The sequence below is a fragment of the Dipodomys ordii genome, unplaced genomic scaffold (assembly GCF_000151885.1).
Source record: "Dipodomys ordii isolate 6190 unplaced genomic scaffold, Dord_2.0 Scaffold106, whole genome shotgun sequence".
Classification (NCBI taxonomy): domain Eukaryota; kingdom Metazoa; phylum Chordata; class Mammalia; order Rodentia; family Heteromyidae; genus Dipodomys; species Dipodomys ordii.
In genome coordinates this window covers 7,521,046-7,537,110 of record NW_012267322.1, presented here as the reverse complement: position 1 = coordinate 7,537,110, position 16,065 = coordinate 7,521,046, and the positions used below count along the sequence as shown (strand labels likewise).

The 16,065-nt window shown below is 42.3% G+C and overlaps 1 protein-coding gene across 2 annotated transcripts in view; it reads right to left on the bottom strand.

Moving 5' to 3' along the window:
* Window positions 1-2,887: 2,887 nt before the first annotated feature.
* Window positions 2,888-16,065, bottom strand: part of Ogfod1 (2-oxoglutarate and iron-dependent oxygenase domain containing 1) — a 42,021-nt gene continuing 28,843 nt past the window's right edge. Inside the window, exons 5-13 of one of the 2 annotated variants that reach the window (XM_013027972.1) lie at window positions 13,447-13,563; window positions 12,931-13,022; window positions 12,597-12,725; window positions 12,208-12,321; window positions 9,577-9,656; window positions 8,925-9,232; window positions 4,751-4,873; window positions 4,099-4,157; window positions 2,888-3,206 (exon numbers count right to left, since the gene is read on the bottom strand). In XM_013027972.1, coding sequence (XP_012883426.1) covers window positions 3,045-3,206; window positions 4,099-4,157; window positions 4,751-4,873; window positions 8,925-9,232; window positions 9,577-9,656; window positions 12,208-12,321; window positions 12,597-12,725; window positions 12,931-13,022; window positions 13,447-13,563 — 1,184 coding nt within the window. In that variant the 3' untranslated portion in view covers window positions 2,888-3,044. Of the gene's footprint in view, window positions 3,207-4,098; window positions 4,158-4,750; window positions 4,874-8,924; window positions 9,233-9,468; window positions 9,657-12,207; window positions 12,322-12,596; window positions 12,726-12,930; window positions 13,023-13,446; window positions 13,564-16,065 lie in introns of both variants that reach the window. The other variant, XM_013027973.1, reaches the window with a different exon arrangement.

The following is a 16,065-nucleotide window of genomic DNA, read 5'->3' as shown; positions in this document are numbered from 1 at the left end:
AAAACAGTTTGGTTGCCAGGTGCTGGTGGCTCATGCTTGTAATCCTAGCTACTCAGGAGGCTGAGATCTGAGGATTGTGGTTCAAAGCCAGCCTGGGCAGGAAAGTCTGTGAGACTCTTATCTCCAATAAACCACTGTGGCACTGTGGCTCAATTGGTAGAGCACTCGCCTTGAGCAGAAGAACTCAGGGACAGTGTCCAGGCCCAGAGTTCAAGTCCCATGACTGGAAAAAAATATTCTGTTGCTGACAGACACCACAGAGACAGAGATAAAGGAGAAACAATTACAGTTCCACATGTAGGTCTAAGACTTAAACCTAGCCCTCCAGAATCTGAAAAGTGGCCTTTCATTGGTACTGAGAGTCTGAATCTCAAACTTCTCAAACTGTCTTCAAGTTTGGCACACTTGATGGTGTCACTGTCCAACACTTCCTTGAGACTTCCCGGGGTTAAGCCATTGACAGTGTTACCTCTCCCCTTATTTTTATTCCCTAACTCATGAAAACATATTAGAAAGTAAGCGTGGCTTCAAGTGTGGCTCAGTGTTAGAGGACTGGCCTAACATTGAACCTGGGTTCCATCCTTAGTACCCCCCAAAAACAGGACAATAAAAAAACAAAAACCAGTATGACAAAGATGATTCCTGGTCTGTAGGAATTTAAAAAAGGGAATCTTCAAAATGAACATTAGCAAAATATCTGCTAATCCCACTTGAGTGTAACTACACCACACCATGTGTTAAAAACTGTCTCCAAAACAGTATGCCGGGTACATATCTATTAGCATGTGTTATGTGGGAAGACAACCAGAACTAAGCTTGGGTATTCTTGGTTAAAAACTAGTATTTGTAACAAAATTCTGTTTTATAGTATCACTATACATATACAAGTTATAAATATTCATATAGCATATATATGTATGCTAAATAAAATAGGTTTTCCTGATGAGGAAGGGGTAGTTAAAATAAAAAAACACATCAGCCTAAAAGCAATATTATTTAAATGCAAAGTTCAGAAAAGAATTATTCCTCACAAGTTTTTTTTTTTTTTATTGGTCATGGGGCTTGAACTCTGGGCCTGGGCGCTGTCCCTCGGCTCTTCAGCTCAACGCAAGTGCTCTACCACTTGAGCCACTGTGCCACTTCCGGTTTTCTGAGTGGTTTATTGGAGATAAGAGTCTCACAGACTTTTCCTGCCCGGGCTGGCTTTGAACCCAGATCCTCAGATCTCAGCCTCCTAAGTAGTTAGATTACAGGCATGAGCCACAGGCGCCCGGCTTCCTCAAACGTTTTCAGATATTAGGAAGAGTAGACAAGAAGTTTAAAGGTGCAATGTTTTTCCTATTTATTAGTGAAACCACTCTACATACAAATGATAGCAATGGCAAGAAATAGGAGGAAGAGAAATGTGTGAGTAGTGTGAGAACAGCATGTTTCCTCCACATTTGTAAACCCCTCCTCCATTAGGAGGCATAAGATAAGCATTTTTGAGGAAAGAATTAGTCTTGTGCCTGGCAGGGATGTGTTCTTTTACTTGAGCCTTTGGAATTTTGGTATAGTTTCTTAGCAGCTGATCTCTTAAAGGGAAAAAAGGCAAGTTCTATAGTTGATCTTTCAGCATTCAGGAAAACAAAAGCCATACATGAAGCTAAGACTCAAGGAATCATGGAAAAGCCCCACCATGAAGGCAATGGGCAAACAGCCACATATGGCAGCACTAAAAGCCTGTCTTCTTTATCAACTTCTATCTTCTAGGTGCTAGGTGGTTTTCAGCCAGACCTCCAAGGGTACAATGTTACTCATCATGAGTCTACCCTAAGTCACTGGAACAAACCACATGCAGTGGGACAGAGATAATAATGATAATGAGCCAAATTATATCAGAACTTGTAGGCCCAGAAGGATGAGAATTAAGGTTCTGTGATTTTCTAGGCCAGTATGACTGGGAAGAATAGAATCTACAATCACTGCATAAAAAAGAAAAATCACTGGAAACACTATGGAGGAATTTGGAGGGAAGTAAGTCAATCAAGTCACAAAAGGACAAAGACTACATAAAAAATTACACTGAGGATGAATATTCATAGCCAACCAAGAATAGTAGAGATGAGACGGAAGAGCGGGGAGTTACTGTGCAATAGGCACATTTTCATTTGGGAAGATGGAAATATTGTGGATACTGATAGTTATTGTACAACAATGTAAATGTATTCAATATTACTGAGCTGTACACTTAAATTGGTTAAATAGAAGGGATAATTCTGATTGAAGTTAAAAACAAATGATTAAACTGGCCAGGTATGGTGGGTACATACTTATAATCCCAGCACTCGGGAGGTTGAGGCAAGTGGCAAAGCCAGTTTGGGCTAAACAGCAATTTTACCCCCTCTCCCCACAACATCCCTGAAGTTTAAAAAAAAAAAAAATCTGAAGCCGATGCTGGTGGCTCATGTCTGTAATCCTAGCTACTCAGGAGGCTGAGATCTGAGGACTGCAGTTCAAAGCCAGCAAGTCCGTGAGACTCTTTATTTGCAATAAACCACCAGAAAACTGGAAGTGGTGCTGTGGCTCAAGTGGCAGAATGCTTGCCTTGAGCTGAAGAGCTCAGGGGTAGCACCCAGACCCAGAGTTCAAAACCCATGATCCACCCCTTCCCTCACACACACAAAAAAAACCCCTCTGAAGATGAAAATAAACCCTCCCTTTTAAACTAAAAGATAAATACACAGTGCCCAGCTCAGATAACATTTTGTTTTATTTAAAGACAACTTTTCCCTGTGCAGCTCAGGCTGGCCTCTAACTCAAAATCTGCCTCAGCCTCCTGCCTGAGTGTTGTGATTATAGACATGTGCCACCAGCCTGATAAAGACAGTCACTTTTGACAGGAGTGTCAACCAGGCCACCTTTACTTCACACACAACTCTTCCCACCTTCCCAGTACTCACAAAACCTGACTTTTTTTTTGTCAGTTTGCTCAGTCCTTTTATTCATAATAGACGAATGCAAAGTCCCAGAAACCAGTCCTGTCTGGCAAGGTTTTCTTCCTTTTATTCATAATAGACAAATGCAAAGTCCCAGAAACCAGTCCTGTCTGGCAAGGTTTTCTTTTGTTCTAGGCTTCGGTGGTTAATATACTTGACAAATTTCAGAGTTTCCTGATCTCTGTAGACCAATGCGAGACAATTGTTTTCTGGACTTACTGTTAACAGCTGAAATAGGCAAACACAATGACATCAGAACACAGCTCATTCTCAGCTCTTCAGTGATTCACCATGGAACAGATGGTTTCCATGGTAAGTGCTTAAGTAGGGGGACAGGGGATCCTTTACCACAAGAGAAAAAGCTGATTTCTTGCTGTCAAGACAATTTTCTAACAAGCGTACAGCTAACGTCCAGAAGTTTTTTGTTGTTATTGGTTGTGGGGCTTGAACTCAGGGCCTGGGCTCTTTTGCTCAAGGTGAGTGTTCTACCACTTTGAGCCACAGTGCCACTTCTGGTTTTCTGGACTTTACTGCTTGGGCTGGCTCTGAACTGCAGTCCTCAGATCTCAGCCTCCTGAGTAGCTAGGATTATAGGCATGAGCCACCAGCACCCGGCCCCAGAAAAGTTTTAACTATTGCTTTATTTCTACACCAAAAGATTTATGGAGATATATTATGAGCATCTTAACTTGTTGCTTTTCGATAAGATAGGATAAATGGTGATTAATTCTTAGCATCCTTTCTCCATTCTTAGTATTTTCTTTCTTTTTTTTTTTTTTTTACCAGTCCTGGGGCTTGAACTGAGGGCCTGGGTACTGTCCGTGAGCTTCTTTTTTTGCTCAAGGCTAGCACTCTACCACCTGAGCCACAGCATCACTTCTGGCTTTTTCTGTTTATGTGGTGCTGAGGAATTGAACCCAGGGCTTCATGCATGATAGACAAGCACTCTACCACTAAGCTACCTTCCCAGCCCACTTAATATTTTCTTGTAGAAATCAGAACCACTGTCAGGCATGCCTGCATGGGTGGATTTATAAGCTGCAGCTTCTGGCTGAGATCTCTGAAGAATGAAAGCTTTGTCAAGAACTGAAAGTGGAGTGTACAATCAGAAGTAACGTACCTCTTCATCTTCACCTTTGGCAATGTAGGAAGTAAAGCCACCATATTCTGGCTCCCACCCTGAGAAGAGGAAAACATTACTCAGCCGTCACCAGCTCCATGACTTGTGTGCTAGTTCCTAAATGCCTCATTTCCCAAACAGCTACACTGGAGTATGGTTGTATCTCAATTACCATTGAATAAGAGAATTAAGGTATTGTCTGTTAGCCAGGCACTACTGGCTCATGTCTGTAATCCTAGTTACTCAGGAGGCAGAGGATTGCAGTTCAAATGAAGCATCAAAAAGGCCTGTGGCCTTGAGCTGTGGCTCAAGTGGCTCACTAGCCTTGAGTAAAGAAGCTCAGGGATAGCACCCAGGCTCTGAGTTCAAGCCCCAGAAATGGCACAAAAAAGAAAAAAGAATTAAGTGTTAAATATATCCAGAGGGACATATTTATATAAAAATTGTGGAGCCTGGAAACTGGAGACAATTATGGTTTGGTCGATCTCCCAACCCCCAGTAATAAATAAAAAACTCTAATATCTTTTTTAAATGTGAGATTCTGGGATCTGAGATCTTGGTCATAACAAATTATTTCTAATTGTTTTAACTGGGAGAGATTGCTCTCCCTCTGAGGAGTCCTTCACTCCTATCCTTCCTCTCTCCCTCTTACCCTCACAGCCACAGTAGAAAAGTAAGTCCAAGGCAAATTCAGTCTTGCTGTTGTCATGGATTAAGGTGTAGTGACCAGGCTTCCAGTGCCTCAGTTCTCCTTGGCATGTGGGAACACTTGACTCTAAGGAAAAAAAAAAAGAAAGAAAAAAAGAGCTAGAACAAATTTTAAGTTAACTTGGATAGAAATGCCAGACTCAAGCGAATTATAATTAGGAATGACATGTCACTGGGGAAAAGCCTTCCCATAAACCTCATTTAACCAGCTGGTCCCTAACTAGTCTTTTTAAAAAAAAAAATTAATTTATTTTTATTGTAAAAATACTGTACAGAGGGGTTACAATTACAAGGGCAAGATAATGAGTACATTTCTTTTTTTTTTTTTTTGCCGGTCATGGGGCCTGAATTCTGGGTCTGGGCGCTGTCCCTCAGCTCTTCAGCTCAAGGATAGTGCTCTACCACTAGAGCCACAGCGCCACGTCCAGCTTTTTTTGCTTATGTGGTGCTGAGGAATCGAACCCAGGGCTTCATGCTTGCAAGGCATGCACTCTACCGCTGAGCTATGTTCCCAGCCCTTATCAAGCATTGTTGCCTCCTCCTCTGTTTCCTCTTCCCATCTCCCACCCTCCCCGCCCCCACTAACTAGTCTTATAAATGACTGCTAGAAATCAGGCCTGACTAATTGTGAGGAAAAAGGTTGAATTTCAATTTCTTTGTAGTAAGTAGAAAAGATGGAGTAGAGATTTAACTACAAACAAATGAATGAATAAATAAAGCATGAAAGGCAGAGACAGATCTGACTACTAAAACTTCATTTCTTTCTTCTGGACTATACTGGGATTTGAGCCTGATCAGGGGCTCATTCTTGCTAGGCAGACACACTACTACTTGAGCCACTTTGCCAGTTCCTTTTCTGTGTTATTTTCAAGACAAGGTCTGGCTTTTAAAGCTGTGTCAGCCTGGTCTATGAACCTTCCATTTGTGCTTCCCTTTGTTGGCCGAATGACATGCTATAGCACCCAGTCATTGATTGAGATGGAGTCTGTCAAACTTTTATGTCTAGGCTGGCCTTAAACTGTGATTCCTGATCTCTACCTCCAAGGATTAGACTTGAGCCATTGTACCTGGCAGAGAGAGAGAGAGAGAGAGAGAGACAGAGAGACAGACAGACAGACAGACAGACATGTGCACATTAGTCCTGGAGCTTGAACTAAGTAAGAGCCTAGACACTGAACTTTTTTGCTCAAGGCTAGCCCTTTACCACTTGAGCCACAGCTCACTTTTGGCTTTTTTGCTGGAGATTAGAGTCTCATGGACTTTGCTGCACAGGCAGGTTTTGAACTGTGATCTCAGCTTCCTGAGTAACTAGAATTATAGGTGTAATCCACCAATGCCTGGCTAATACTAGGTTTTAAATTCAACATCATCTGCCCGTTGGATGGGCACTCTACCGCTTGAGCCATACCCCCAGCTCTTTTTCCTTTTATTTCTGGATAAGACCTAGAGTTTTTGTCTGAATTGGCCTGGACCACGATTCTATCCTTCCACGTGTCTGGGATCACAGGTGTGTGTGTGTTTAGAGTCTTGCTAAACTTGGCTGGGCTGGCCTGGAAACTATGATCCTTCTGATCTCTGCCACCTGGGATTACAGGTAGGGTGTGTGTGTGTGTGTGTGTATATGTGTGTGTGCCTGATCTCTGCCACCTGGGATCACAGATAGGGTGTGTGTGTGTGTGTGTGTGTGTATGTGTGTGTGCCTGATCTCTGTCACCTGGGATCACAGATAGGGTGTGTGTGTATGTTTAGAGTCTTGTTAAACTTGGCTGGGCTGGCCTGGAAACTATGATCCTCCTGATCTCTGCCACCTGGCATCACAGGTAGGGTGTGTGTGTGTGTGTAGGGTGTGTGTATGTGTGTGTGTAGAGTCTTGCTAAACTTGGCTGGACTGGCCTGGAAACTATGATCCTCCTGATCTCTGCCACCTGGGATCACAGGTAGGGAGGTGTGTGTGTAGGGTGTGTGTGTGTGTGTGTTTAGAGTCTTGCTAAACTTGGCTGGGCTGGCCTGCCTGGAAACTATGATCCTCCTGATCTATGAATAGAGGGGGTGTGTGTGTGTGTGTGTGTGTGTGTGTGTGTGCTGCCTGGAAACTCTGGAAACTATGATCCTCCTGATCTATGAATAGAGGGTGTGTGTGTGTGTGTGTGTGTGTGCGCTGCCTGGAAACTATGATCCTCCTGATCTATGAATAGAGGGTGTGTGTGTGTGTGTGTGTGTGTGTGTGTGCCTGGAAACTATGATCCTCCTGATCTATGAATAGAGGGGTGTGTGTGTGTGTGTGTGTGTGTGTGTGTGTGTGCCTGGAAACTATGATCCTCCTGATCTATGAATAGAGGGGTGTGTGTGTGTGTGTGTGTTTAGAGTCTTGCTAAACTTGGCTGGGCTGGCCTGGAAACTATGATCCTCCTGATCTCTGCCACCTGAACAACTGAGATTATAGGCACATGCCTCTGAACCTGGTCTAACACCTTTTCTTTAAGACAATAAACTTGGTAAACTTTTGTATTCTCTACTTTGTTTTAGCTAAGTGCCTTGCATCTGGGAGTGGTTGAATAATAAAGCATCTCTTGATTGCCGATGTAGGTTTTCTTCCAAGTAGCAGGTTAGCATGCAATGAACCCAAAAGGAATAGAAGTGAATAAGTAATTTAAGAAAATCCTTGTGGTGGTGGGGGGCAGGGGAGGATGGGAAGGGATGGGAAGGGTAAACAAAGGAGGAGGCTACAATGCTTGATAAGAAATGTACTCATTATCTTGCCCATGTAATTGTAACCCCTCTGTACAGTATTTTCACAATAAAAAAAAAATCCTTGTGGTAACACTTATCTTCACCAGTGCTGGGCATAGGCGCCAATCATCTTGCAAAGTGAGGAGGTCTTAATTATCTATGGGGGCTTCCACCTCGTGCTGCCTCTCCTATTTTATAGGATCTTTATCAAGAAATCAGAGGGGATGATACAACTAGACAGAAATTTGGTGATGGCCAGGAGGTGCTGAAACATCTAAGCTCAATTTGTAGTGTGCTCAGTTAATTTTACCAAGGTTTCCCCAAAAACAGAAGCATTTCTTTCTTTCATTACTTCCCTCCTCTTTTTTTTGAGACATAGTGTCCTATGTTACACTGTACTCAAATGTAAAGTTTACCTGCCTGTCTCATAAGTGCTGGGATTACAGGTGTGTGCCACCACCTCCAGGACGTTCATGTTTTAATGTTCCCTGTGTTTTTTTTCTTTCTTTTCTTTTCTTTTTTTTTGTTGGTTGTGGGGCCTGAACCCTGGGCATGGGCACTGTCCCTCAGCTCTTGAGCTCAAGGCTAGCACTATACCACTTGAGACACAGCAGCACCACTTCCGGCTTTTTTTGCTTATGTGGTGCTGAGGAATCGAACCCAGGGCCCTCATGCATGCAGGGCAAGCACTCTACCACTGACCTTTCCAGCCCCCGTTTTTTTTTTCTTTTATTTTCTCTGAATAAATATCCTCTGGTTGTAATTACTTCCTTTTAACTATCTGTCCAGATTCAAGCACATTTTTCTAGGCTACTACTGGTCTTCAGTAGAAATAAGCTGCTAGCCATCATCTTCTTTATGTACTAGTGGTATTTCTGTCTACTGTTTGTACTATTTTAGTCTAATAAAATAAACTGGCTGTTTTCCTACCTAGAGTGCTCTTCTCATAGATTCTTCTTGTCATTCAGAGCTGAGCTAAAAGTAGCACCTCAGACACTCGTCTGAGGTCTAGATCATTCCTTGTCACATGACCTTATTTTACCGTTAGGTATTTAACATTATTTGATGCTTTGTTTTTTATGTATCTAACCTATCTTTCCCTACAAAAATAAAAGTTTCTGGAGAGCAGAGACTAATTTTTTTTCTCTAGCTCCTGAAATGAGGCTTTTGAGACAGGACCTTGCTATGTAACTAACTGGTCTTGAACCTGTGATCCTCCTGCCTCAGCCTCTTAAATGCTGGCATTATAGGCACACACTGCCACACTGGGCCTGAAATGTAGTTTATTTAGCAGCACATGAGTATATGCTCTAGAAATATTTGCTAAATGTCTGAATGGTGAGTAGCTAATGAAAATAAATCAGGAGAGTTCTTTAACAGCAGCTTACCTTTCTTTGCTTCATCTTCCTCTGGGTTTGGGTCTATGTGTTCACTACTCTGCTGGCTGCTGCCGATAGCTGCCTGATTCTTCTCAGGCTCTGAGGAGGTGTGGCTAGTACCTTCTTCAGTGCTATCAGTAGCACAGGCTGCTTCTGCCTCTATTTTGTCCTCAGTTTCATCTTCTGAAGGGGCCAAGAAGTGAAGCTTCAGGCCTGTGAAATTGGAGAGCAGCAAGAACAACGCCTCGGAGCGGAACAGCTCCATGCAGTCCTTCAGGATGTCAGGGAGCTTATTCTCATCAGCTTTGTCATAAAACCTGAAAAGCATCAATGTCAAGTTCACCAAGCCTCACAAAATCACACATGGTATAAAAGCTGCTTGTAAGGGCTGGGAGTATAGCTCAAGCAAACATAAAGCATCTAGTTCAATCCTCAGTGCCACCCAAAAACCCCAAAGCAATACCAAAAAATGCCAGCTCATTAGCTTTGTGCTTCTCTTCCTAAATCTTGGCACGAAAACAGAAGTTATGATAATGGTAAGACTGTTTAGGACCTGCTACTGGATGGCCCTTGAAAGGACACGTCCCATAATTGGATGTGTGATGCAGCAAAATGGTTGGTGCTGAGCACAGATGCAAAGGTCTTATATGATGGGTTGTACCTTTTGTTAGGGGGACCACGGCTACTCCATTCCACATCTCCTTTCTTCAAGGCCTCATAGACCTTTGCAAATTTCTCAGGCTGGAAAACAAACCAGTAAAGAAGCAGTTAGTAGGCTAGGAATGTGGCTAAGTGATAGAGTGCTTGCCTAGCATTCATGAAGCCCTGGGTTTAATTCCTTAGTACTACATAAACAGAAAAAGCCAGAAGTAGTGCTGTGGCTCAAGAGGTAGAGTGCTAGCCTTGAGCAAAAGAAGCTCAGGGACAGTGCCTAGACTGAGTTTAAGCCCAGGACTGGCAACAAAACAAAACAAAAAAAACCCAACAACCCCCCCCCCACCAAAAAAACCCAAAAAACAAAAAAACTATGAAAAACAAAAAAAAGCGGCAGTTAGCATTTTTCCTGTTTCTACACTACGTGTCAGATGTGGCAGCTCTGCAAAACATCAAGATGGCGGATTCATTCCTAAAAGGGCCATTTAACGCTAAGCTCTTTCACATAAGATGCCCCGCTGCTGTGATGAAGATAGAGCAAAGATTGGATTTCATTTTGTTTTAGCCTTAATCTGAGTGCCATTAGAACCATTCTGTGTTTGTGTATCATTTGTCAAATTTTGTCAAATTCCTAGCTTTTGACAAATTTTCTGTATCTTTTTTTGTCAAATTCCTAGGTTTATGAAATAAAGGATCATAATACTGACACTCTAACTCATAAGATAGTATGAAAAAATTAAACTGCATTAGTTGATGTCCATAGTAACAACTCAAGTACTCTTGGTCCCAGCTTATTTTCTCATTTAAATTGAGAAGTCAAGTACAACACAAGGTAGCTTTCTGTTGAAATATTATCCACAAGTCTTTACTTCTTTTTCGTCAGTTGTGGGGCCTGAACTCTGGGCCTGGGTGCTCAGCTCTTCAGCTCAAGGCTAGCACTCTACCACTTGAGCCATAGTGACACTATCAGCTTTTTCTGTCTATGTGGTGCTGAGGAATCGAATCCAGGGCCTCAAAGCACTCTACCACTGAGCCACCTTCGAGGCCTACTTATTTTTCTCTTTACTGCAGTTTTCCAGGGAGTTCTACCAGCTCCTATCGGCTATAAATACACAAATGATGAAGGAGCCCACTCCTACCACATGGGTTAAGTAAGCTCAATTAAACAGAGTTAAACAGGTTTATTATAATGCCCCTCAAATTGTGTAACAGGCTAAAATATTATAAAAGAGAAAGACAGTATACTGAATTCCTGTATTGTACTTTTTATGAAGGAACAGATCTTGGGAATACAGTTCCAAACACTGTCAACTGTAAGGTAGTAACACCACACGTTATCTCCCCACCCACACAACAACCTGCAAGAAGGACAAGTATTATCCCAGTACAACTGACAATAAGATAAATACTTCGGCTGGGTGCTGATGCCTCACACCTATAATCCTATATACTTAGCAGGCAGAGATAGGATGAGGTTGGAAGTCAGCTCAGGCAAGAAAGTCTATGAGACTCTTATCTTTAAACACCAAAAAGTGAGCAGTAGAGCTATGGCTCAAGTGGTAGAGCACTAGCCTTGAGCTGAAGAGCAGAGGTACAGCACCCAGGCTGTACCCAGGGACAGTACCCAGGCCCTGAGATCAAGCCCCAGGATGGGAATATAAGCCAACAAACAAACGAAGGATTGGTGGCTCATGCCTGTAATCTTAGCTACTCAAGAGGTTGATATCTGAGTATCAAGGTTTAAAATGCCAGCTTGAGCAGCAAATTCATGAGACTCTTAGGTCCAATTAACCAGAAAAAAAGCTAGAAGTGGGGGTATGGTTTAAGTAGTAGGGTACTAGCCTTGAGCAAAAAAGCTAAGGGAAAGCACCCAGGCCAAGTTAAAGACCCAATAGTGGCACAAAAAACAAATAACCCACCACTCCCAAACAAAAACAACTTCCCAGGTTTAGTGATTTGGTTAAGTTATTAACACCAAAGCCAGGCATAAATTAAGCGCTTCTGACTTTAGATCTCTTTCTACTAAACATGTGCCTCACCACTGCCACACTTTCACCAATACATGCTAACTAACTGTAATTAGAACCTAGAATTGCTGGGTACCGGTGGCTTACGCCTATAACCCCTAGATACTTAGAAGGCGGAGATCTGAGGAAAGCCAGCCAGGAAGTAAAAGTCTTTGAGATTCTTACCTCTAATTAAACACCAGAAAACCAGAAGCAGAGCTATGGGTCAAAATGGTATAGAGAGCTAGCCTTGAGCAAAAGAGCTCGGGGACAGCACCCAGGCCCTGGCTTCAAGCCCTACAACGCCCCCTCCCAACGCACAGAAATCTAGTATTAAAAGTAATAAGCACCATCTTCACCAAATGAACTAGGTTAACTCCTTTTCAGGACACAGGATTGTGTGCATGTGTGTATATCACTAGGACTCCAGTGGAATCCCCAAGGGGACAATTAACCCACTTAGCATACAACTGCTAGCAATGTTTACTATTACCATTTCTGTTTTTTATTTAAAAAAGAGAATGATATAAAAATGAGGAAGAAATCAAAACAAGAACTCAAGTGGTTCCATTCTTCCATTCAAGGAAGACTGGATGCCAACAAGACATGCAGAGCTGGACATGCTGACCCACCTTAAGAAATTCCTTCAGGAGAATTTCAGACCTTTCTTCGAACTCTTCTTGGATTTGAACTTGGTAATCCATGTCCAGATAAGTAGGGTTGATCCATTCATACAAAATTTCATGCTTAGAAAGAAGCAGTAGGTGAGTTAATAATTCCTATGAATTTTGTTTTTATATCATTTCATGTTAGTAAATCCTCACGTGGTAAGTTTCTCCTATTAAGCCTAACGTACAGGAAAGCTGAAAGTCACTATGAAAAGCTTAAGAAGTACTGAAGTATTAAGAAGTTAAGAAGTATTGAAGTTCAAAGTCTATTTTAATGTGAAAGAGTTTGAACATTTTAAAATGAATGATATGCTAGAGTTCCTCAGATAATAATTCCACGAATTTATCCTTACATCATGAGGGATGTGAGGGCTCCGAGGTATAAGGGGTTCAAGGTAGGTGAGAGGCCTGGTCACCGAAGGACCATGAAACCAGCCACTTATAGATAAGCGTGATGTTTCTTCCGACAGAACTTCAGACACCTGCAAGGACAAGACCAGCAGCCCATGAACACAAGGGATGAGGAGGGAGAGACAGTCGAGGCACATTCGAGGGTCCTTCAAGCTGGGCACAAAACAATCTGGTCAGGGGAAGTCCAACAGGAAGCTGTCATGTTTGGACAGTAGGTGACCAGAAGGCATGGTGATCCTTAGTACTCTCTATATATTTGTGGCTTACAGTCTTTACCTGGTGAAAGGATACTGGAGACACTTCAAAGAAAACCAGTTTGTTCCACGAAGGGACAAGAGACTTGACAATCTGCTTCGGCTGAAAGTGTTCTGCACCAGGAGAGAACACATTCATAAATGTGGCTCATTACCATTAACCATTTCCAGGCTGCTTCATTTCACTGTTCAACCCGCTTTACCTACACTTCTGCTGTGTGATGTGTGTTACTATCACATCACCCATCTATTATTGATGAGGGTTAGAGGAAGTTCTGAGCTTCCTGAAGTCAACCTTGGTGTCAGTCACTTTAAGAACTTGATTTCCTGTCAAGTAGGCCAGTCCTGGCACAGGAAGCTTTGTATGCTTTCTACCCTTTCCTGGTCAGTGTTCAGGTGTAGTGTCTCATAATTTCTCATGTGAAATTGATTCAACTCTATTTCAGGAGTAATGATTATTTTAGTACAACTTGAAGAGGTGGGCTGGCATTAATTGTCCGGAGGTGGCCACTGGTGGTGATGAGCATGCTTGTCTTACCATCAGTGCTGTACAGGTCCAGAGTGCCCCCCAGGCTGATGTCCCAGGAAGGAACCAGGTAGAGAATGAAGGCAATCCGGCGTCCTTCCAGCTCATCATCATGGCAGAGAAGGGCATCTGCAATAATTTTACACATACTTTAGAACCTTGCTTACATTTCCTATCTGGCCATCTGGTAGTCAACTGTAATGTCAGTTCCAGTTTTAAAATGAGACAATTTCTATTGTTCTGTAAGTAAAGAAATAAAACCCAGAAAACAGAGAAAGTGCTAATACCTAAGAGTGCATATACATAGATAATATAGCCATTATAAACATTGTTACATACAGTCTTCCAGGATCTTGATTTTTAACTATCATTTTTCACTAATAGGAAGAATGACCACTCCAGGTCATTCTAGGACTTGGCATAGAGAATAGAACATAAGGGCTGGGAAGGTGGCTCAATGGTAGAGTGTTTGCCTTGCATGCATGAGGCCCTGGGTTTGATTCCTCAGCACCACATAAGCAGAAAAGGCCGTAAGTGGTGCTGTGTCTCAAGTGGTAGAGCGCTGGCCTTGAGCTGAAGAGCTGGGGGATAGCGCCCAGGCCCAGAATTCAGGCACCACAACCGACCAAAAAAAAAAAAAAAAAGAACAGAAACCTGGAAAATACTTTTTTTTGCAAACTGAGAAATAAAAGAATGATGGACACAAGTTAGTTTAAAGGTCCTATCTTTGAATCAGGAATAATATAAATCTCAATATAATGGTAAGTAACAGTAATCATTGCATAAACAGTAATTTATAAATCCATGCCAATGGATTGAACGAATAATGGAGGAGAAAAGTTTCTTTGCAGTAGAATGACAACTAATAAATGTTGAAGAAACCACTGTATGATAAAAATCACCATTTGGCAACTTTCGTGTGATGTAATTTAGCAAGGAACATCAGTAGATGCTAAAACAAGTGAACCAACGTTTGTGGAAAATAGGATAATCTTATAATCTTAAAAGTATCTACCACATATTGACATGGGGGAAAAGCCACAACAGTGGCCAAATTAATCAAATAATCAAAGTTAATACCATGTAAGATGACACAAAGAAACTACCATCTAGAAGAATGCTGTGAAAAGAACACATTAATTCTGTAGTATTCCTGCCAAAAATGCATGCTTGAGTCTAATCATGAGGAAATATCAACAAACACAAATGGAATAAAGTGTTAAAAAGCTGGGCACCAGTGGCTCACACTTATAATCCTAGCTACTCTAGAGGCTGAGATCTGAGGATCATGGTTCAAAGCCAGCCCAGGCAGTAAATCTATGAGACTCTTATCTCCAATAAACCACTGGAAAACCAGGAAGTGATGCTGTGGCTCAAGTGGTAGAGTGCTTGCCTTGAGCTGAAGAGTTGAGGGACAGCGCCCATGCCCAGAGTTCAAGACTCATGACCAACAACAAAAAAAGTAAATCTATAAATCTATAAATCTTCAGAAGCATCAGGATCCTAGAACTACAGTTAAGACTGGGAAATGAGGAAGGGGCGCTGTGGCTCAAGTGGTAGAGTGCTGGCATTGGGCTGAAGAGCTCAGGGACAGTGGCCAGGCCCAGAGTTTAAGCCCCAGGACTGACCAAAAAAAAAAAAAAGACTGGGAAATCAGCCGGGTGCCAGTGGCTCATGCCTGTAATCCTAGCTACTTAGGAGGCTGAGCTCTGAGGATCCTGGTTCAAAGCCAGCCCCTGCAGGGAAGTCTGTGAGAATCTCATCTCCAATAAATAACCAGAAAACCAGAAGTGGCACTGTGGCTCAAGTGGCAGAGTGCTCACCTTGAGCTGGGTGAAAAACCAAACTTATTTTCAAAAGTTCATGTCATTAAGCAGGTAAAAATAGATACTTATTCTTTCTTTCTTTTTTGCCAGTCCTGGGGCTTGAACTCAGGGCCTGGGCACTGTCCCTGAGCTTCTTTTGCTCAACGATAGCACTCTACCATTTGGGCCACAGTGCCACTTCTGGCTTTTGCTGTTTATGTGGTATTAAGGAATAGAATCCAGGGCTTCTTGCATGGTAGGCAAGTACTCTATCACTAAGCGACATTTCCAGCCTGGGATATTTCTGATGAAGGAAAAAGTGACAGGGACTATGATGGCTTAGATGGTGCATTATATTCCAACAATATGTTCAAAACTTTTTCCTTTAAGCAATACTCACGTATTACTTTCGAAATACAAAAAGGAAAAATGGCACTGAGAGTGATGGTTGTTTCTTAGGAATCCAATAGAATTCATAATGTTACCTTAGTATTTTATGATGCTATATGCAAGGGTGTTATGTCTATGCATTATGAAAATTTTTTCTGAAAATACTAGCAAAAGCTTTTATCATACTTTGAAAGAGAAGCACTGCCTTATCCTTTATTCCAACAGGGTAGCTACTTGTCCATATGTCTCATCAGGGAATTTAAGCTATGATTTTTTTTTTTTTTTTGTCGGTCGTGGGGCTTGAACTCTGGGCCTGGGCGCTGTCCCTCAGCTCTTCAGCCCAAGGTGAACGCTCTACCACTTGAGCTACAGCGCCACTTCCGGTTTTCTGGTGGTTTATTGGAGATAGGAGTCTCACGGTCTTTCCTGCCCGGGC